This window comes from Miniopterus schreibersii (assembly GCF_964146895.1).
Source record: "Miniopterus schreibersii genome assembly, chromosome: 4".
NCBI classification, from domain to species: Eukaryota; Metazoa; Chordata; class Mammalia; order Chiroptera; family Miniopteridae; genus Miniopterus; species Miniopterus schreibersii.
The window spans coordinates 70,890,558-70,911,735 of NC_138105.1; the positions used below are offsets into that span (position 1 = coordinate 70,890,558).

At 56.3% G+C, this 21,178-nt stretch overlaps 1 protein-coding gene across 3 annotated transcripts in view; it reads left to right on the plus strand.

Annotated features, from left to right (window-relative positions):
* ADGRL1 (adhesion G protein-coupled receptor L1) overlaps positions 1–16,960 on the plus strand; it is a 41,380-nt gene extending 24,420 nt beyond the window's left edge. Inside the window, exons 1-20 of one of the 3 annotated variants that reach the window (XM_081137241.1) lie at positions 3,629–3,707; positions 4,859–5,659; positions 6,579–6,893; positions 7,646–7,749; positions 8,060–8,245; positions 8,543–8,581; positions 8,758–8,941; positions 9,099–9,221; positions 9,747–9,961; positions 10,256–10,426; positions 10,880–11,089; positions 11,178–11,398; positions 11,536–11,602; positions 11,991–12,082; positions 12,627–12,795; positions 13,998–14,126; positions 14,311–14,407; positions 14,500–14,628; positions 14,801–14,818; positions 15,277–16,960. In XM_081137241.1, the coding sequence (XP_080993367.1) occupies positions 3,698–3,707; positions 4,859–5,659; positions 6,579–6,893; positions 7,646–7,749; positions 8,060–8,245; positions 8,543–8,581; positions 8,758–8,941; positions 9,099–9,221; positions 9,747–9,961; positions 10,256–10,426; positions 10,880–11,089; positions 11,178–11,398; positions 11,536–11,602; positions 11,991–12,082; positions 12,627–12,795; positions 13,998–14,126; positions 14,311–14,407; positions 14,500–14,628; positions 14,801–14,818; positions 15,277–16,019 (4,023 nt within the window). In that variant the 5' untranslated portion in view covers positions 3,629–3,697 and the 3' untranslated portion in view covers positions 16,020–16,960. Of the gene's footprint in view, positions 1–3,628; positions 3,708–4,858; positions 5,660–6,578; positions 6,894–7,645; positions 7,750–8,059; positions 8,246–8,542; positions 8,582–8,757; positions 8,942–9,098; positions 9,222–9,746; positions 9,962–10,255; positions 10,427–10,879; positions 11,090–11,177; positions 11,399–11,535; positions 11,603–11,990; positions 12,083–12,626; positions 12,796–13,997; positions 14,127–14,310; positions 14,408–14,499; positions 14,643–14,800; positions 14,819–15,276 lie in introns of those variants that run through there. The other 2 variants (XM_081137240.1, XM_081137242.1) reach the window with 2 other exon arrangements.
* Positions 16,961–21,178: the final 4,218 nt, after the last annotated feature.

Consider the following 21,178-nt stretch of genomic DNA (forward strand, 5'->3'; position numbering starts at 1 on the left):
TTGGCAGGTCAGCCCAGCGGATGGGCAGCCCCCAGTCTGATGGGAGAGAGCTAGCCTGAGCTCTGGGGAGACAGGACATACACACGCAAACACACACAGTGGTTGTGTGGGGGGCACAGTGGGGCCATGTATTCCTAGACATGCAGACCTATTAGCTCCTGGTCCCAGAGGAAGGGGGCTAGGGTACCAGGAGGATTGAAGCCAGGACACAGAACAGGGAGGCCAGGCCCATACTTGTCCCCCAAACATTCGCTGAGCACCTCCTGTGTTCCAGGCCCTGGATGAGGCGCTGGTAATACATCCAAACCCTGCCCCTGTGGAACTTCCTACTTCCACCTCCAGAGAGGTGATAGGAGAGCCAGGCCCTGGTCAGAGGTTCCTAAGAGGCCAGGGGTACAGAGCCTGGAGGCTTCAGAATCTGGGGTGATCACAGTGCTGGAGCAGGCCTGTCAGGAGTGGGTGTAGGGGCTACCATGGGGCGGGGCAGTGTGTGTGTTGGATCCCTACAGCACACACATTGGACAGGCCTGACTAACGCTGGATTTGCCTTGCAGCTGTGCACAGTCTAACCGTGCCCCCTTCCTCCCCCAGGTACCACCGGCTCACCAGGCAGCGGGTGGTGTGGAGCTCCTGGCTCCGGGGCCCTCAGGGGGGTTGCTGGGCAGAGAAACTGAGTCTCAGGGGAGCGTGTCTGAGCAACCTGCTGTCCTGCCCTGTGTGACGTCTCCCCACCCCAGCCTCTTCCCTCTCTGCCTCTGTCTCCCCACCCCAGCTCTCTGATGCCCAGGGGGGCTTTGCCTGCCTGCCTCTCAGTCATTCTGTGTCCAACTCTGCCGCCCTTTCTCCGTGTTGGCTTTTTCTGGGTTGTGAGGGCTTGGGGGACCCAGCTGGACTCAGATGGGGCCAGCATAGACTGGGAAGGAGTTCAGCTTGTTCTCAGTTCCGGGCATCCAGGTCCCGAGAGGAATGGAACCCCCTTCCCTGGGCCCTTGGTTCTGGCAGAAGGGCAGCAGGCAGGGTGAGAGGGGATCAAAGTGCCCCCCACTCCCTCCTTGGTGCCCCCCTAACCAGAGCCCGCCTCCCAGCTGAGACTCCCCCTCCCACGAGGGTACCCACTCACATCTGAAGGCATGGTCCTCCTGCCTGCCTGTCTTCCCCTCACCCCATGTCTCTCTTGGTCTCTGTCCTCCTGCGTGTTTTCCCCTCCCTGTGACTGTCTCCCCTCACAACCTCGTGCCCCAACCCTACCCCACAGGAAGGGACTTGGGGGGTGGGGGCTGAGCTAATGCAACGTTTGGGGTTGGGGAACCAGAAGTGAGGAAAGAAAGGAAAAGGGGACATGTTGCCAAAAAAGAAACAAAAGCAATTTAATCTCTTTTTTTTTCTCTTTTTTCTTGCACATTTTTTTTTCAATTTGTTTTCTCTCTCTCTTCCGATGCTTAAAGTAGAAGTGGAGCAGAAAGGTAAACGCACTGTTACCAATGCTAACCCCTAACTCACACTTTGTTTTACCTGTACCATACTTATGTGACCCGCCCTCCCCTCTTGGCCCCTTCTCCTACCCTACCCCCCAACTGGGTCCAGTTGATAGCCCCCCCAGGTGTCCTCCCAGTGGGGCCAGCCTTGGTCCAGCCATGGGCAGCTCCACCCTCCAGACATCCGAGGAAGCTCCTCTCTGAGTACACAGGCAGGACCTTCTCTCTCTCTCTCTCTCTCTCTCTCTGCTCTGTTTCTGTCTTTCCCTGTCCCTCCTTCCTAGTCCCTGGCCCTTGCTAGGGGGACCTGGCTTCTCTCATACTTCTTTTGCCTCCTCCAGGAGAAGTTTGTAAGCATCCTGGGTGGGTGGGGGCCCGTTTCCCTGGCTCCAGACTGGGGGCGGGGTGGGGGCCACCAGGTGAGCCGTCTTTCTCCTCTCTTCTTCCTGCCCCAACTTTGGTCACTTATGTCCTGTTGGGGGAGGTGGGATGGAGGGGACACTGTTGTCTTCCTTTTGGAGAGCAGATTCATCCTATCCCTCAGGCTCCTGGTGGCTTAAGTTCCTTCTGGTTTGGCGTTTCCAAGGCTCAGAGCTGTTTTGGAGCACAGAGCACCAGTTTCCCCACCCCTAACCCCCAACCTCGACCAGCTGGGGGCCCACCCCCGGGGAGGGGTATAAACTGTCCTCAGCCCTGGGAGGGCAGCCTGTCAAATCTGGGGGGGTGGGGGGAGGGGGCGGGCCTCATGGTGGGGGGATCGCGGGGTGGGGGAGCATTTTTCTCTGGTTCTGAAATACTTGCGAAGCTGCAGTCAGGGTTTCTTCTGGGCTGTTGTGGTTAGAGGACCAGGGAGAGGGGGGCCGGGACAGCATAGGCCAGGTCTGGGGACTTCCAGGAGCACCGTAATTTCTTGCTGGGTTTAACCTCAGCTGGGGAGCAGGAGAACTCCGTGGTGGGTAGGACTGTCTGTCTTGGAGGGGAGGGCAGGGGCCGTAGCTGGAGGGCTTGGAGGGCTGGATGTTGGGGATGGTTGCTTCCTCCCCTGAAAGTTTTGGGAAATTGGCAGGTCTGAGGCTGGCAGCAGGGGACGGAGGCTGGGTGAAACATCTTTTCAGATAGCTTTTGCCTTGAAATTACGGTGGTCTGTGGAGCATCCCCTTCGAGGGAGGTGGGGCGGGGTCCCTCCAAGCTGCTCCCCTCCCCACTGTCTCCCCCCATCTCAGAGAGGCCTGGGCAGCCAGCCCATGGTCTGCCCCAAAACACCCTGCCACACTCTCCCTCTCTTTCCTGGAGTCTCTCCTACCCAGCACCAGACACTCTTCTTGCAGGTCCGGTGGTGGTTTGGATACGCAGCCCTGGATCTTTTCTCTTCAAGAGGCGGGTGCAGGGAGGGAAAAGGAGGTGTTGGGAGCTTGGTGCTAGGGAGGGGTCCTTGCTGGCAAAGGCCCCAGATCCTTCCTCATCTTCTTCCCCTTCCCCAGGGTAACCTCTAACCGTGTTTTCCTCCTCCACACCCTTCTGACCAGGTCAGGCTCTGAGGCCTCCCACCGCCCCTCACACACACAGCTGGCAGGGGCCCCCCCTGGCTTGGGGAGAGGGGAGTCCTTGGCACAGAGGAAAAAGGTGGAGGGACAGGCCAACACCTCATGGCACCAGGAACAGGGAGATAGTGAAGCCCCAGGGCCCAAGGCAGGATCCTTCTGGTCCCTGCCCACCTCTGTGCCCTGGGCTCCCCTTCCCCTCCTAAAACAGGGCATGCTCCTGATTGTTTTGTGCCTGGGGACCCTTGGGCTGCCCCCCAAGCCAGTGCCAGGTCCCAGTGCTCCCTGTCCCCCTTGGGGCCATCTGCTTTGGTGACAGACCAAGCAGAAGCAGAGAATTCACTGCAAATCCTCACCCTGGCCTATCTATGGGTTCTGCTAGCAGGGAGGTGAGAGGGAGGCCCCAGCCATCCTCGATGGAGGGGCCTCTGGCCGTCACCACTCTGGGAGGAGGAGGGGAATCTGGCCATACTGACAATGAGCGCCCAGATCTCCACTGGGTCAGTAGGGGAGCCTAGGAGTAGGTATCCCTGGGACATGATGGGGCAAGGGTGGGCAGGCCAGCAGGGGCCAACGAGATGCAGTTGAGGTTTTCCTCCTTTTCAGGGAATGGGGGGGTGGGGCGGGGCCCCCCACCTTTCTGACATCAGCGCTGCCTTGGTCCCTCCTCCCGAGCCGGGGATGGTCGCAGGTAAATCGGGGTCCGGGTAGGGGAGGTGGGAGGTCTGGCTGGGGTGGGCTGGGTCTTTATCCTAGCACTTGGTTCCCTCCCTTGCCCACTCTGAGCTGGACTTGGGACTGTCCCCCTGAGGGGCCCTCAATCGGGCCTGGGCCTTGGAGTGAATTCTCTGCTCACCCCCTCTCTCCTCTGCCAGCACTAACCCTTTCTTCCCAGGTGGTCTCCAGCGTGCCTCCCTTGGAGCCAGGACCTCTGCTGAGGCCCCCCCACCTTGTCTCTCTTCGCTCCACACAGCTTTCCTCCCCCTCCCCAACTCTCCTGGGGAGTCCCCTCCCTCCCCATGTCCCACCCCCCATTCCTGTGCACCAGTGTCAGTGTCTGCTGCTGAACAAACCCCATGAGAGACCCTGCCGGCTGGGGGCAGGGCTGGGCACCATAGGGGAGGGTCCGGGCACCTAGAGGAGGGGCTGGACTTTTCCAAAACCCCTTCCTGATTGTGTGGGTACTGGGGGTTGGGGCACAGCTGCATCAGGAACCATGGGTGCATCTCCCACCCTGGAGTGGGGGCATGCTCCTGACACCCACAGTGGGTACAGAAACATCACTACCTTGCAATTTTTGCAGGAGGAAGAAAGTGGAATAAAATAAAAAAGCTGTCCTTGTGTGGTTGGTGAAGGATGGGACCCTCGACTCTAGCTCTTCCATAGGGGATGGAGACGATGGCGAAGGGGCAGGGCACAGAGTCCCTGGACCCTCAAAGCTGCCAGGCAGTGGCTGCAGTGAGGAGGTCCTTCTGCCATGCTTAAGCATATGAGAAAGTCTCCGGGAGGGTTCTTGCCAAACCCTTTATCCCCAGCCTGTGGGGTCTCTAGCAGCCAGGAAAGGAAAGGAGTACTACCTCCCCCCACTAACCCTGTTCTTAATGGCCTCCAGGGTTGACATCTCCAGGGAGAGGGGCAGCTGGGCGGGGCAGGGGTCCCAGCCCAGAAACCCCCTTCCCATCATCAGCCCTACCAAGCAACCGTGACTGCAGCAGCAGGAGGGGACAATCTGGCTCCCCCCCGGCCTTGTGACCAACTTGCTCTCTCTCCCCTCTCTCTCCTCTCCTCCCTCACCCCTGCTCCTCCTCTCCTATCTCCTTCCCTCCCACCTGCCCGGCCCAGTCTTTGTGTGCCCAGGGACCTTGCAGAAAGTGCTGGAGCCCACCTCCACACATGAGTCGGAGCACCAATCTGGTGCGTGGTGCAAGGATCCACTGCAGGCGGGCGACCGCATCTACGTCATGCCCTGGATCCCCTACCGCACGGATACGTTGACCGAGTATGCCTCGTGGGAGGACTACGTGGCCGCGCGCCACACCACCACCTACCGCCTGCCCAACCGCGTGGATGGCACCGGCTTCGTGGTCTACGACGGCGCTGTCTTCTACAACAAGGAGCGCACGCGCAACATTGTCAAGTATGACCTGCGCACACGCATCAAGAGCGGGGAGACAGTCATCAACACGGCCAACTACCATGACACCTCGCCTTACCGCTGGGGAGGCAAGACTGACATCGACCTGGCCGTGGATGAAAATGGGCTGTGGGTCATCTACGCCACTGAAGGCAACAACGGGAGGCTGGTGGTGAGCCAGCTCAACCCCTATACGCTGCGCTTCGAGGGCACGTGGGAAACCGGGTACGATAAGCGCTCGGCGTCCAACGCCTTCATGGTGTGTGGTGTCCTCTACGTGCTGCGCTCGGTCTATGTGGACGACGACAGTGAGGCGGCTGGCAACCGCGTGGACTACGCCTTCAACACCAACGCTAACCGTGAGGAGCCAGTCAGCCTGGCCTTCCCCAATCCCTACCAGTTCGTCTCCTCCGTGGACTACAACCCACGCGACAACCAGCTCTACGTCTGGAACAACTACTTCGTGGTGCGCTATAGCCTGGAGTTTGGACCCCCAGATCCTAGTGCTGGTAAGGATCGCTCCTGTTCATTGCCCCAGGCCACACACCCCAGTCCCAGAGAAGGGGTCACACTCTGGGAGTTCTTAGGGACCTGGAGGTGGGTTGGGGGGAGACCTGGAAGTCACAGAGTGTCACATAGCACATGCTGTTATAAGCACTTCACGGCTGGTAACTAACTTGTCTAATTCTCACAGTCACAGGGATTGTTGTTACCTCCAGTTTACAGATGAGGAAACTGAGGCACTAGGGATTGAGGGATTAGTTTATGTATTTGAGAATTTGAACACAGGACTCTGGGCACTTAACCACTGAGTGCACTGCCTCTCCCAGTGGCCTGTGCACTTTTAGCCCTGGAACCCTTATCAACCAAAATCTTAGGTGGAAGCCCAAACATCAAGTGAAACAGAGTAAGGCTGACCTGCTGATGTTGGTGGGGTAAAGACGTCTGTGTAGTCTTATTTGCCCCCTTAGCTGCCCTGAGCCAGCTCTGAGCAGCCCCAGGGCTCCAGGGAGCTTAATCTAATCCAGCTTCCTTTGTATAATGGGAAACTGAGCCCCCCCCCTCCCCCAGGGGGAAAGGACCTGGCCAGGTTACAGAGACCAGGGTGAGAGAGTAACTGAGGATGGGAGATGGCTGTGTTCACCTCCTTCATGGCCTGTCCTCTCCGGTTCTTTCAGACCTCAGGGTGCACACAAGTGAGTTCTTACCACCTTTTGATGCTTCACATGGTCCTACAGGTGTGAGGGATCTCTGTGGGCAGAGAGAATGTGGGGAAGATCCACTCCCAGAACCAGTGGGGACCAGGACACCTTTCCACTTCATTGGCGAGAAAGACACTAAGATGTCAGGGATCCCAGTGCCCAGCCATGCTGTGGCAGGGCTCTGAGCATGGGGGTGACTCTGTCTCATGTTTCCTCTCCATTTCAGGCCCAGCTACTTCCCCGCCCCTCAGCACAACCACCACAATCCGGCCCACACCCCTCACCAGCACAGCCTCACCCGCAGCTACCACCCCACTCCGCCGGGCTCCCCTCACCACGCACCCAGTGGGTGCCATCAACCAACTGGGACCTGACCTGCCTCCAGCTACAGCCCCAGTCCCCAGCACCCGGCGGCCCCCAGCCCCTAATCTGCACGTGTCTCCAGAGCTCTTCTGTGAACCTCGAGAAGTGCGGCGGGTCCAGTGGCCAGCCACCCAGCAGGGCATGCTGGTGGAGAGGCCCTGCCCCAAGGGGACTCGAGGTGAGTGGAGAAGCCTCAGTCACCTCCACTGTGGCTGGCTTTGGGGGTGGCTGCTACTGGTCTAGACAGGAAAGGGACAGGGTACATGCCCACCACTCAGCTTAGCACAGATGCACTTATCTGTACATCTCCCCTGCCAGAGCATGGGCTTTATATGGCAGGGGTCATACCTGACATCTCCAGCTGTGTCACCAGAGCCCAGCAGAGCTCCCAGGGCATAGTAGCAGCTCAGTTAGTACCCTTCCCCATCCCAAACCCTGTCCCCTCCTGCAGAGCACCTGTTGCATGAAAAGCACCTGGTAGACCTTGCATGGAGCCCACAGAGGTGACTTGGGTGTGTCCCAGTCTCAGGCTGAGACAGAACGGCCCCAGGAACAGCTGATGGTAGTAGGATAGACAGCAGTTGAAGTGCCAGAGGGGTGGGGCTAGGATCATGTGCTCCAGGGATCTGAGGGAAGGGTCAGAAGAGGCTTCGTGGAGAGAGGGCTTACAAGATGGGCTTTGCTACAAGGTTCTGATTCCTGTAGGCAAAGATGGAAGGGGAGCCAAGAGGAATAGCTTGGGAAGTCAGGGGTGACTTACGTCATCTCAGAGTGACACCTGTCTTGACCGTCTGGCCTGCTTCATGTCTGGTCTTCCATGTTCCCCTCACCTACTTGCCCTCTCTGTCGTCTCCTTTCCCCCTGCTTTGGCCCGTCCTTTTCTCCTTCCTTGTGGCTCCCTTCTCTGTTCCTGTCTGTCTGTCCTTGCAGGAATTGCCTCCTTCCAGTGTCTACCAGCCCTGGGGCTCTGGAACCCCCGGGGCCCTGATCTCAGCAACTGCACCTCCCCCTGGGTCAACCAGGTGGCCCAGAAGGTACCAGCAGCAGCTGCTCCTCCCACACAGGCACCTGTGCTCACACACTGGGCTCTGGGTGGCTGGGCACAGGGTGCAGTGGGGGCAGTGGAGCAATGGGACACAGAGGGAGACAAATGGGTCGCAGGTCTGGGAGGCAGGAATGTGGGGTCCACACTCTAGCCTACAGAGTGGGGGAGAGGGCAGGTGGGGAGTAGGGGCAACAGAGAGCAATGAGAAGGGCTGAGCAGGCTGGGTATATGTAAAGGGACCATAGAGGAGTTAAGATAGTCCCTAACAGAGCCGGGTGCCCCACTTCTGCCTCATGCAGATAAAGAGCGGTGAGAATGCAGCCAATATTGCCAGTGAGCTGGCCCGCCACACCCGGGGCTCCATTTATGCGGGAGATGTGTCTTCCTCTGTGAAGTTGATGGAACAGCTGCTGGACATCCTGGATGCCCAGCTGCAGGCTCTTCGGCCCATTGAGCGCGAGTCAGCTGGCAAGAACTACAACAAGGTGGGGCTTGGCAGCAGGGCCAGTTGTGGGCACTGCCTTGGGGGCTCAGGAAGGTTCTGGCCTGGTACCTAAGAGCTGGGCTGCCACCCATGATGGTCAGAAGAAGGAGGGACAGAATCCAGGCCTACTGGTCTCCCTCAGGGATACCTTGGAGGGCTCTGCAGGTTAGAGGATCCCTTAGGAACAACTCTTGCTCATGACTCAGCACCAGGTTGGTGGCAGACACAGAAGAGTGAGAGTGTTGAGATGAGTAGAGCTGGAGGTTGGGCCTGACAGTGCCTCTATCTCTTTCCTTAGATGCACAAGCGGGAGAGAACCTGCAAGGACTACATCAAGGTAAGGTCCAGAGGACTCTTACTGTCCAGGGGGTGTGGGGCAGGCCCCAGGAGGCACTGGGGGGGTGGAAATTGAGAGGAGGGGACTCAGCCCAGCCTGAAGAACTGGAGGATGTTGAGAGACTCATCTTGCCACCACCAACCCTCTCCCCTCCTCCCACGCCCCTCCCTGCTCAGGCTGTGGTAGAGACGGTGGACAACCTGCTGCGGCCAGAGGCTCTTGAGTCCTGGAAAGACATGAATGCCACAGAGCAGGTGCATACAGCTACCATGCTCCTGGACGTCCTGGAGGAGGGCGCCTTCCTGCTGGCTGACAATGTCAGGGAGCCAGCCCGCTTCTTGGCTGCCAAACAGAATGTGGGTGAGTGCTGTTGTCTCATTGGGGCAAGTTCAAGTGCAGATCTTAAAGTGTGGGGCCCACCTGTTCCAGAGACTACAGGAGATGCCCTGGCACCTTGGCCCTTGACCTTGGGGACAGATTCCAACTCTGTATGCCTTGCCATCCTCTCTCCCCACAGTCTTGGAGGTCACGGTTCTGAACACAGAGGGCCAAGTACAGGAGCTGGTGTTCCCCCAGGAGTATCCGAGTGAAAACTCCATCCAGCTGTCAGCCAACACCATCAAGCAGAACAGCCGCAATGGTCAGTGCCCAGCCCCCAAGCTGGCAGCCCCAACCCTGTCCCACTTATGGAGAACAGTGGCTCTCAGCTTTTATGGGGTTGAAAAGTCCGAGAAAAGTTTGGGACCCATGACAACACAGAGAAGTTCTTTGCTCAAGCTGGTGGAACATTTCAGGGTCCTCATGGGGTCCTCCTAAAGCACCGCAGAGCCCAGGACACTTTGCAGTCTGCAGGGCTCGCTTCTGTGCAGCAGCAGTTAATCCTCATAACTCAGAGAGAATTGTTCCATTTGAGACTAAGGCACAGAGAGGTTAGGGATTTGCTCAAGGTCATACCACAAGTGAGAGGTGCCTGGGGACCCAGCCCCTGTGTATTCTGGCCTGCTGCCCTGTTGTTTGGCACTGCCTCCAGCCGAGCAGTCATCCCAGGTCAGGGTTCTCTGAGCCCCACTTGCCTGGACTGAAGCCAGGCAATACCATCCACAAGAAGCAAGCTGGTGTCAGCCAAGGACTGATGGCACACCCTTGCTGCACCTGTCCTCCCCAGGGGTGGTCAAAGTTGTCTTCATCCTCTACAACAACCTGGGCCTCTTCCTGTCCACTGAGAATGCCACAGTGAAGCTGGCAGGTGAAACGGGCACGGGCAGCCCAGGGGGCACCTCCCTGGTGGTAAACTCACAGGTCATCGCAGCCTCTATCAATAAGGAGTCCAGCCGTGTCTTCCTCATGGACCCTGTCATCTTCACCGTGGCCCACCTGGAGGTGAGCTGAGGCATTCCCTACCCTCCATGAGGGTTCCAGCATCCTTTGTATTCCATGCTGCACATCCCCCCACTACCCGTTCATCCACCCAAAAGCAAGTTTGCACCCCTCCCTGGGCCACAAGCCCCTTCCCAGCCCTCACCTCAACTGCTTAGGTCATTTGTCCCCAGAGATATCAGACTGCCACCTGGAGCCCCAAGCACTTCTCCATGCTTGTTGCTATCCCTGTAGCTGGGTGTGAGGGCTGGAGAGGGACTCCCCAGATCTGATTCCCAGACCACCACCACACAACAGGCCAAGAACCACTTCAATGCTAACTGCTCCTTCTGGAACTACTCGGAGCGCTCCATGCTGGGTTACTGGTCGACCCAGGGCTGCCGCCTGGTGGAGTCCAACAAGACCCACACCACATGTGCCTGCAGCCACCTCACCAACTTTGCTGTGCTCATGGCTCACCGTGAGATCGTAAGCTGGCTGGCGCTCCGCTGCGCTGCTCCTGGCGGGCCCACTCTCTGGCCCAGCTTTGCATGGCATCATAGAGTGAAGCATGGGCAGTGCCAGGGAAGACCAGCTTCGTGGGCATGGGGGGCCACCAGTCTTGCCCAGGGCATGAGGCCATACATCTGGTTCTCCCTGGTCACAGTCCCACCTTCTCCCAAGGCACTCTGGAGAAGCAAGTTGCTGTCACCTTTGTCATCTCTCCACAAGCCTTCCAGAGCATGAGGAAGTGAGAGCGCCACCTGCAGAGGGGTGGGGGCCAGCAAGTTGGCCAGGGGCAGAAGGCCAGCGGGGAGGGGGCTGCACCAGCATTGCTCTTAGCCTGTGGCCTTGTCCCCATGTGGCACTTAGCTGAGGCCAGGGTAAGCCTGGCTGTGTGCAAGGCCAAAGGTGCTAAGTGTACCCTCTGCTGTCCCCCAGTACCAGGGCCGCATCAATGAGCTGCTGCTGTCAGTCATCACCTGGGTAGGCATCGTGATCTCCCTGGTCTGCCTGGCCATCTGCATCTCCACCTTCTGCTTCCTGCGGGGACTGCAGACTGACCGCAATACCATCCACAAGAACCTGTGCATCAACCTCTTCCTGGCAGAGCTGCTTTTCCTGGTTGGCATAGACAAGACTCAGTATGAGGTGGGCCAGGCACAAGGTGGGGGTGGAGGGAGGGAGGACAGGCCACCTGGCCAGGCAGCCCCTCATTTGTGGTACCCTTGCCCCCCAGATTGCCTGCCCCATCTTTGCTGGCCTGCTGCACTACTTTTTCCTGGCTGCCTTTTCCTGGCTGTGCCTGGAGGGTGTGCACCTCTATCTGCTGCTGGTGGAGGTGTTTGAGAGCGAGTACTCCCGCACCAAGTACTACTACCTGGGTGGCTACTGCTTCCCAGCCCTGGTGGTAGGCATCGCAGCTGCCATCGACTACCGCAGCTACGGCACGGAGAAGGCGTGAGTGCCTCCCCCCACCGCCATCTCTCCTGCTTGGTTCCCTGCTCAATAGCAAGACCCTTGGGGCACTGGGCTCCTGGGGTCAAAGGGAGGGGCCCCCCTCCACCTCTATCTACCCAGCCCTGCTTCCTTTATAGTTGCTGGCTCCGAGTGGATAATTATTTCATCTGGAGCTTCATTGGGCCGGTCTCCTTTGTTATCGTGGTAAGCTGGAAGGCAGTACCCTGGTACTGTGTCTCCATCCTTTATCCAGGCTAGCCTTGTCCCTGAGCACCCCCTATCTCCCCAAGCCCTTGAAAACCATTGGAACTGAACAGCCAACTGATGAGAGCACAGTGCGTCTATAGAGCTCTAGCAGTGAGGTCTGCCCATCCAGAAGCTGTGACTTGAGCCCATGCTCTGTGTCAGGCTGTGGGCCCCATTTTCCCAGGAGCGGGAGCCACAGACAGTTATACCAGCTGGCAAGCACCTGGGGCAGGTACACCAGTAGAGGAGACCCTGAAGAAGGGGGTCCAGGCTGAGACTTGGCCAGGAACTCACACTGGCAGGCAGAGCAATCCCAGCACAGCCCCTCCCCTTGTCCTGCCCCCAGGTGAACCTGGTGTTCCTCATGGTGACCCTACACAAGATGATCCGGAGCTCATCTGTGCTCAAGCCGGACTCAAGTCGCCTAGACAACATTAAGTGAGCACCCCCTTCCTACACCCCTTCCCCCAAAACTCCATACCAGCCCAGCCTCTCCCAGGACTTTGTAAAATGTGGTGCTGTCACTCTTTTGTCACACGATGCGATTTAAGGACAAAGATGGTGTTTTATTGTGCTTGTTATATATCTACTTAGTGTGTATTTAAAAACGTGACATTAGCACATTCAACCTGTGGTTTGGGGGACATAAATGCTTAGGGCAAGACTGAGTTCAAAAGTGAGTATTTCAAGGCAAGCTAAAGAGAAATAGGCAGCAAAAGATAGTTTAAGTGTTTGGAAATATGGCCAAAAGGATGAAGGATGTGGGGGAATGACTGACCATTCACAAACCCTCACCCCCAACCTCTGCCTACTCCTCGGGCCCAGGATGGTTGGAAGTGTCGCTGGGTAGGCCATTATCCTGAGGCCTACTCACCTAAGTGGATCTTTGCACAGAATGTCCAGGCCCAAAGAGGCCAACGGGGGAGGCATCTCTGCTGGTGGGATCTTTGATGTCCCTGTCTCCTCTCCCCACCCACCCCAGATCCTGGGCCCTGGGGGCCATTGCGCTGCTCTTCCTGCTGGGCCTCACCTGGGCTTTCGGCCTCCTCTTCATCAATAAGGAGTCGGTAGTCATGGCCTATCTCTTCACCACCTTCAACGCCTTCCAAGGGGTATTCATCTTCGTCTTTCACTGCGCCTTACAGAAGAAGGTGAGGTCTGGGAGGATGCCCAGGTGCCTGCCTTCTGTGGTGGCCTGTGTCTGCTGCGAGGGGAGCATGGTCTCAGGGAGGAGTCAGCCAGGTGTGAAGAGGGCTCTGGAAGAGCAAGAAAGTAGGGTGGACTTGGGACACGATGACAGGGTTTCTTCCCAGGGTGTGGGGCATGAAGCAGGCATGCAGAATTGAGATGACTCTGGGTACCATCCAGACAGACGTTTCCTACTTTAATAATTATGGGACAAACTATGACTTTTGTGGTGATAGAAAGTTTCCTTTTTAAATAAAACATGTTAAAGTAAATGAAGGTGATAACAGAAGCAGCAGAATGTGGAGAGGGCATACAGGGCGTATAAGACTCAAGCCATAGAAACTGACCCAAGGCATTTGTATACTTGGTCCTGAAGGCAGTGGGGAGCCCCTGTCAGGCTGTTAGTCTGGGGGGACAGTGACGTGGGTAAGGCTAAGGTCGGGGATGAAGGAGGCAGCAATCAGATTCCTGCAAGTTTGACTGTATCCCTCCTCCTCTCAAAACTGGTGGTCCCATTGGATACACGGACAGTGACATCCTTATAGGAGCCCCCAGATCCCTTCCCTCCCCTCCTTTCCAGGGGTGCCCTCTTCTGCCCTCTGTTCTCTCAGACACCTAGACATGGACTCTCCTCAGGGCTTGTTCCCTGCTCCTCCCCAGATATCCACTGGGCCCACTGCCTTATTTCTCTCAAGTCTTTGCTGAAATGTCTGTTTCTCAGTGAGGCTTCTCCTGATCTATTTGAAATCTGTGAAGCACCACCACCAGCACTGCCTAACCCCTTTCCCAGCCATAGGTCCTTTGCAGCACCTAACACCGTAAGACATCCTGTATTATGTAGATGTTTGCATCTACATTATGTCTCTGTCTACTAAAATAGCAGCTCTGAGAACTAGGGCTTTATGTCTGATTTGTTCTGAGTATCCCTGGAGCCTAAACCACACCTGACATATAAAGGATGCCCATTAAACAGCTGTTGAGTCAATGAATGGATGAGAAACTGGTGGAGGTAAAGAAAGGAAGATGGGCCTGAGTGAGGAGAGAGAGTCTACCTGGCTGGCTGCTGGGGGACAGGACAGATTTCTAATGCCTGCCCGTAGCTTGGTCTATGGACTCCTGAGGTGGGAGCACTTGCTGCCAGTTGCCTGTTCTCCTCGCCTCCCAGGTGCACAAGGAGTACAGCAAGTGCCTGCGACACTCCTACTGCTGCATTCGCTCCCCACCCGGGGGCGCTCACGGCTCTCTTAAGACCTCAGCCATGCGGAGCAACACCCGCTACTACACAGGGACCCAGGTATCTGAGCTGGGGCTGGGTACCAGGCAGGGCTTCCTGAGGCTGAGTGTTAGACCCAGGAGCCCCAGAAGTGGGGCAGCACTCGGCCCAGGTCCCTGGTGGTATTCATCAGGCAAGTGGTCTCAGAAAGATCCTGGAGGGTGGGCAGCTTGAGGGCCCCCTCATGTCTGAGCTGTGTCCCCAGAGCCGAATCCGGAGGATGTGGAATGACACCGTGAGGAAACAGACAGAATCCTCCTTCATGGCAGGCGACATCAACAGTACCCCCACCCTGAACCGAGGTGAGACAGTGTCCCTCGCCCCTGGCTCCAGTCCCTTGAGATTCCTGGCCTGTGTCTCCAGGCTGCCCTGTGACCTCTGACCTCCTGGGCAGGTACCATGGGGAACCATCTGCTGACCAACCCCGTGCTGCAGCCCCGTGGGGGCACTAGCCCCTATAACACCCTCATCGCTGAGTCAGTGGGCTTCAATCCCTCCTCACCCCCTGTCTTCAACTCCCCAGGTGAGAATACTCTAGTACTGGGAGAGGGCAACAGTCCAGATCAGGGAGTGTGGGGTCTGCATCCCAAGGGGTCTTCACTTGGGGTGCCCTTGTGCCTCCTGAACTGGAGGCTGGACTCAGAATTCGAAACCCACTCACCTTCTTTCTTTTCCCTCCTGGCTGGCACCTGCAGGGAGCTACCGGGAACCCAGTAAGTGTGACTTTCCTGGTAACATTTTTGAGACTAGGAAGGGAACAAGACAGTGGTTGCCTCGGATGGCCTCAGTTCCCTAGGGAGGAGAACCCAGGGTGCTTCCCATGCCCCCAAAACACACACACATTTAGTCTCTGGCTTGGCAGCTGGCTGGTGTTGCATTTGGGCCTCAGGTGGGGAACGAAGGTGATGAGGGTCAGAGCACAGGAAATGGACCCAGTCACCCAAGTCTTCTCACACTGATTCTGAGCTCCCAGCTGGGAGGGGAACCTGAAAAAATTGGTCTCCCCTCTCTTCCACCAGCCTGCATGGTGGGTGTCCTCACTGCCAGTGAGGAAGAGGGAATGGAAGGCCCCATTCCCTAGGGACAGGTAAATCCAGGCACCCCGATTACACGTGGCCTGCATCCTTCTCGATGCCTGGCCCTCCCCTGAGCAGCCCCCATCTGCCTGCAGAGCACCCCTTGGGAGGCCGGGAAGCCTGTGGCATGGACACACTGCCCCTCAACGGCAACTTCAACAACAGTTACTCCTTGCGAAGTGGTGATTTCCCTCCAGGGGATGGGGCACCCGAGCCACCCCGAGGCCGGAACCTGGCAGATGCTGCTGCCTTTGAGAAGATGATCATCTCAGAGCTGGTGCACAACAACCTGCGGGGCGGCAGCAGCGGGGCCAAGGGCCCTCCACCACCTGAGCCCCCTGTGCCACCTGTGCCAGGGGGTGGCAGTGAGGAAGAGGCTGGCGGGCCCGGGGGTGCTGACCGGGCAGAGATTGAACTTCTCTACAAAGCCCTGGAGGAGCCACTGCTGCTGCCCCGGGCCCAGTCGGTGCTGTACCAGAGCGATCTGGACGAGTCGGAGAGCTGCACAGCTGAGGATGGGGCCACCAGCCGGCCCCTCTCCTCCCCTCCAGGCCGGGACTCCCTCTACGCCAGTGGGGCCAACCTTCGGGACTCACCCTCCTACCCGGACAGCAGCCCTGAGGGGCCCAGTGAGGCCCTGCCCCCACCCCCACCCGCACCCCCTGTTCCCCCTGAAATCTACTACACCTCGCGCCCACCGGCCTTAGTGGCCCGAAACCCCCTGCAGGGCTACTACCAGGTGCGGCGGCCCAGCCATGAAGGCTATTTGGCAGCCCCAGGCCTTGAGGGGCCAGGGCCTGATGGGGATGGGCAGATGCAGCTGGTCACCAGCCTCTGAGGGATCTCATGGACCAGGAGCTGGTGGCCCAGGCCAGGGAGGGAACCCTGGGCAGGGCTCTGGTGGGAGAGGGAGACTGAAGGGAGGCAGTGGCTGGTGGCCACTCCCCAGGCGTCCCTTGTCCGAGGGCCCTCTAGGCCTCTTGCAGGCTCTGCTGTGGGGACCTGAGGTGCAGGGTTCACAGACAGGGTTTCCCACCAGCCACATGCACCAGCTTAATTTGGGGGAAGTGCCATGAGGAGGAGCCAAGAGGTCCCCAGGGGAGTAAGGAAGGAGAAATTGGAAGGGTGTGTCTCACTCTTGATTTCCCCCTCCCCCCTACCCTTCCTACCTGCTGGAGGGAAATGAGGGCTTTGGTGTCCCTGGACCAAAGGCCCTGCTGGATGGAACCTATCAGCTGCTGCTCTTTCTGCAGCCAGAAATGCTGGGCTGCACAGAGCGAGAGCAGTGGGGGCAGAAGGATGGATGGACAGGTTCCTCTTGCACTGCAGTTCCCTGCTTCCTAGAGACTGGGGCCTCTGGCCCAGGAGATAAGCCCCAGGGCAAGAGGAATGGGCATTTGTGGCTGGTGGTTTAAAGGTTGAATTTTCTCTGAAGCTCCTTCCCTCTGCTCTTAGTCCCTGCCTCCCCAGCAAACCTGCTCCCTCAGCCCTCCTCAAGTGCACCCAATGACCCCCTCCCTTGGGGTGACTCCTGATGAAGCACAACTCCCTGAAGGGCCCCCAGCCCACAGGGGTGGCCATATTTGGGCAGTTCCAGTCCTGTGGGCTTGGCTATCTGGGGAGCAGATTTTGGGTCTGGATCTCCCTGGGGAGTGGGTCCAGGGCTTGGATCTTTCCCTAGGGGGCCCTCTTTCCCTTCCTCTTTCCTCCTCTCCCATTGCTGTAAATATTTCAAAGAAATGGAAAAGACAAAAAAAAAAAAAAAAAAAGAAAAGAAAATCTCATCACTTGAAGCCACCGGGAGCCTGTGGCCCAGCCAGCCAGGCTTTCTCTGGAGCACAGCGGCTCTGCTGGGCCCTGGCAGCCAGGACTTCTCCGTGTACGTGTGCATCCCCAGCTGGGTGGGCAGCCACCAGAGCAGCTTTTTACAATCCAGAGACAGAAAAAATCTAGAAGCAACAGCGAAACAAAGAACCCGTTTACTTCCTGGCACCTATTTCTGTAGCCTCCTTCCCTGCTCCGCCTGACCTTGGCATCAGTCAACCTTCTTGGGGCCTGTACCTCACTGCCTGCCCCAGGACCAGGAACCTGTCTCCCCCTTCCCTCTCCACTGGCCCAGGGGAGGCACCCTTCACACCCAAAGATGCTTTTGCCAAGATGGCTGCACTGTCCCTTTGAGTTCCTGCCTCTTGTATATTGCTTCTGGAACTCTGGGCTGGGGGATGAGGGGCTGATTTCCTGCCTAGAGAGGTTGATGAGGGAAGGAAAATGACAGCAGGGTTTGGTGTGACTGAGGAGGGAGGGCTGGAAATGGTGAGGTGGTCTTTCAGGGGTTGGGTAGTGTGGGGCACAAAGGCAAGAGATCACCTTCCCTACCCTACACCTTCCCACAGGGGAAGCAAAGCCAGGTACTAGGGCCTGGAGTCAGGACACCCATGTTCTGGGAACTCAACCCCAAACCTACAGACCCTAAAAGTGTCAGGCTTGGAATGTTTCCTGAGTACCTCTTCTGGTCCCCTCCTCTAGCCTGTCACCCTGGCCCTCCCAGAACACTCCCCTCCCCCAGCTCTGGGGGTAGTATAGTCACATTGCCACACTAATCCAGCCCCATAATTGCCATTTCCCCAGGAATGGCACTCCACCTCTGCTCTAACCCCTCCTTGTCTCTTGCTCCTTCCTCTTTTCTCACAAGTGCCATGAGTTTTCAAACATCTTTGGGTCTCAGCCTGCTGCTATCATGAACTTCTTTGGGTTAAGGGGGAGGGGCTCTAGGGAGGAACTAAAGAAAAGAGGCAGGTGGCTGGAGGGTCCCATTTTGCTGCTAGAAAGCTCCTGTCTGGGGAGCTGGGGCGGGCTTGTCCCCATCAGGGGAGAAGGGGTCAGACCAAAGATGGTGGTTTGTCCTGTGTAGGGGTACATGTGTGGGGAGAAAGCAGTATTGGGTTACATCTCTAGCTTTTTCTGGCAGGGAGGCTTAATCCCTTTCACCAGAAGACCATGGGTGAGTCTGGACCCAGAGAAGAAGTAGTAAGGGTGGGAACGATCTTTCCCAGATGGCTCTGTGAGGAGGGCAGGAGCCAGCTCTGTGACTTGCCTTGGCTTCAGGAGGCCAGGAGCTCCACTGTGAGAGGGGCAGCTAGAGGTCTGTGAAGAGCTGGCAGGAGACAAGGGTAAATGGAGGAGTTGGCCTGGCCCACGTATCAGCCCAGCTAGAGTCAGAGGCTGCCTCTGACACCAGTGAGAGGGCTGGAAGAGTTAGCAGGGTGGGAGAGTTTCCAGGGGGAACTGGAGGCATGCAAGGAGTCCCTCATCCTCTCCCCTGCCCAGCCCTCCTTTTATCTCCAGACACCGACAATCAAGGGGGGAGAGAGGGTGCAGTGTGTCCCTTGGTTCCCATTCCAGCCAGAATCACCAAGGTGAATTCCTAGGCCTCAAAGCTGTGTGGCAGGGCCCCCTGGTGGGGCTGAACACCACTGCAGTACAGTGCAAAGCCACCACCGAGAGAGCCCAGGTGTCCGTCCCCCCGCCCCAACCAGACCTGGTGCCTTGATGCCCCCACCCCAGCTGGGACGGTATAGAGAAGGAAGGGTCTTGGTTTCCTCTCCTATTCCCTTCCTTGGGCTCCTGAATTCATTTGCTTCTTAATCTTGTTAATTATTTTTCTCTGGGTTTTTTTTTTTTTCTTTTTGGTTTCCCTTGCTTTCCTTTCTGTGTCTCCACCTCTTTCCCTGTTTTTCCCCTCACTGTCTCTTTGTTCCTCTTCTCTCACCCTCAATTTCTCTGTCCATTCGGGCCTCCCCCCCTCCATGCCCCAGTCCCTCCTTGGTCTCCTTTTCGATATGCCAAACCAATTTTGGGTCGAGTGCATTTAACGAGAACAAAACAAAAGGCTCATAACAAGAACGTTTCAGAAAAAAAGTTTTAAAAAATTGTTGAGTCAAAAAAAAAAACAATAAAGAAATTAAGATTTCTTGGAATGATGAGTGTTGTGACTCATTGAGGGGAGAGAAACAGGTGATTGGATGTGCATGGAGCACCCACATGAGGCTCTTGACATCATGAGGAGCCTGCCCTACAACATTTAGAACCCATGGCAGAGGCTTGGAGTCACAGGACCTACCCAGAACTTGATAGATTCTTGGGGCTGGCTGAGCAGCAATCCAGGTACAGTTTTTCTTTGAATCCTCATAAACACTAAGGTGGGTGAAGCTTATTAGAATTACCTGTTTGAAATGGAAACAGGCTTACAACATCTGGATGCACACCCATGGTCTCTGAGCCAGGCAACTGTGCCATGTGTCTAGAGAAGCCCTTCCTGGCTTGGTTGTGTATCCACAGGCTTTATTAGAGCAAATGGGAATTTTACGCTGTGCCTGTCTGATTCCTAGACTCCCACACACTACTGAAATGGTGCTTTTTCTAAAGTGACAACACAATGGAATTGCAGCATGTGTAATTCGCATTCTCCAATAGAGCTGCCAGCACTCAGAGAAATGACTGCTCAAACAGTGAAAGCATCTCTCTCCATGCATCTCTGCCCTGAACATCTGCATCCAGGACACCACACTCCCCTGTTTCTCCTCCCACCTTCCCAGTCCTGGTGGCTAGTTCCTTCTCATCTCTTGACCTCTTAATGTTGGCAAGGCCAGGAGCTCAGCCCTGGACCTTTTCCCTACCTACCCTGGGGAGAGCTTGTCTCATCTCATGGTTTTAAATGCTATCTATATGCTGATGAGTCCTGAACATAGAGATCCAGTCTACACTTCCACCTTGAAGTCCAGATTTACATTCATCCAATATCCCATTCCACATCTACCCCTGGGTGTCTGGTGGGATCCCAAATTTAATCTTTCCTAAACCCAGTTCCTGACCACCACTCCCCAGCTCCTTCCAAATGCTTTCCCCCCTGTTAATGGCACATCCATCCCAAGACTTAAGCTAAAACTCTTGGAGCTTCTCTCGAACTCATCTCCTTGTTTCATACTCTACATCTATTCTGACAGTAAATGCAATGGTGGTTCTAATGTTAACTTATCCAGTATTAACTAGTTCTCACCATTTTGGTTCAAGCCAACCCTGTCTCTCACCAGGAACACTGCAACAGTCCCCTTACTAGCTCCCTTGTCCCTCTTCAGGCTTTTCTCAACACAGAAACCAGAGTGATCTCAGTAAGCATATTTTGTCCTTTCTCTGCTCAAAACTATCCAATGGCCTCTTCTCTCACCCAGATGAAAGGCCAAGGTCAGCACAATGGCTGAGAAGGCCCTACAGCATCATATCGTATCTCCATAGCCCCCCTCCTCTTTCCTTTCATGCCAGCCACACTGGGCTCTTCATCTGCAAACATGCAAGCACCCTCCTACCTGCCTCAGGGCCTTGGCACTGGCTGTTCCAGCAGAGCTTATACAAATCAGAGCTTCCCAGAAGGCTACTCCGTTTAAACTGCTATTGGCCATTCCAGAACTTCCTAACCCTGGTCTTGCTATGTCTCTCATACATAGTATTCCCATCTCAAAAAAACTATCTGTTTTGCTGTTTACTGTCTGCTTCCCCAACTAGAAGGTAACATAGAATGGTGTTTTTTTCACTGCTGTTCCCATGTCTAGCATAGCATCTGGCACAGAGGTGATCAATAAGTATTTGTTAAAAGACAGAAAGCTGACTTGAACATAAGACCCAGAGTGAACCTGAGATGAGAGCTAAGAATGATGAATGATGGGAGTTGTGAATGTGCCACTCCCTTAGCTGGTCTCAGTTCCCACACATCTCTCATTGTGTGATGCTAAGTTTTCAATTCAACATGGCCCTGAAACCTAACTTCAATATTTTATCTGGTGTCCAACCCAAGAAAGGGCAAAATCTGTTCCTATGCTGGAAAAGGAACTGATTCTACTGGACCTACTGAGAGATGCCCTGTGGGCCACTTCAGGAGCTTTATGGGAATTAACTATATATGGTTTTGACCTCGTGGTCTGATTTTGAAATATAATCCTGGCC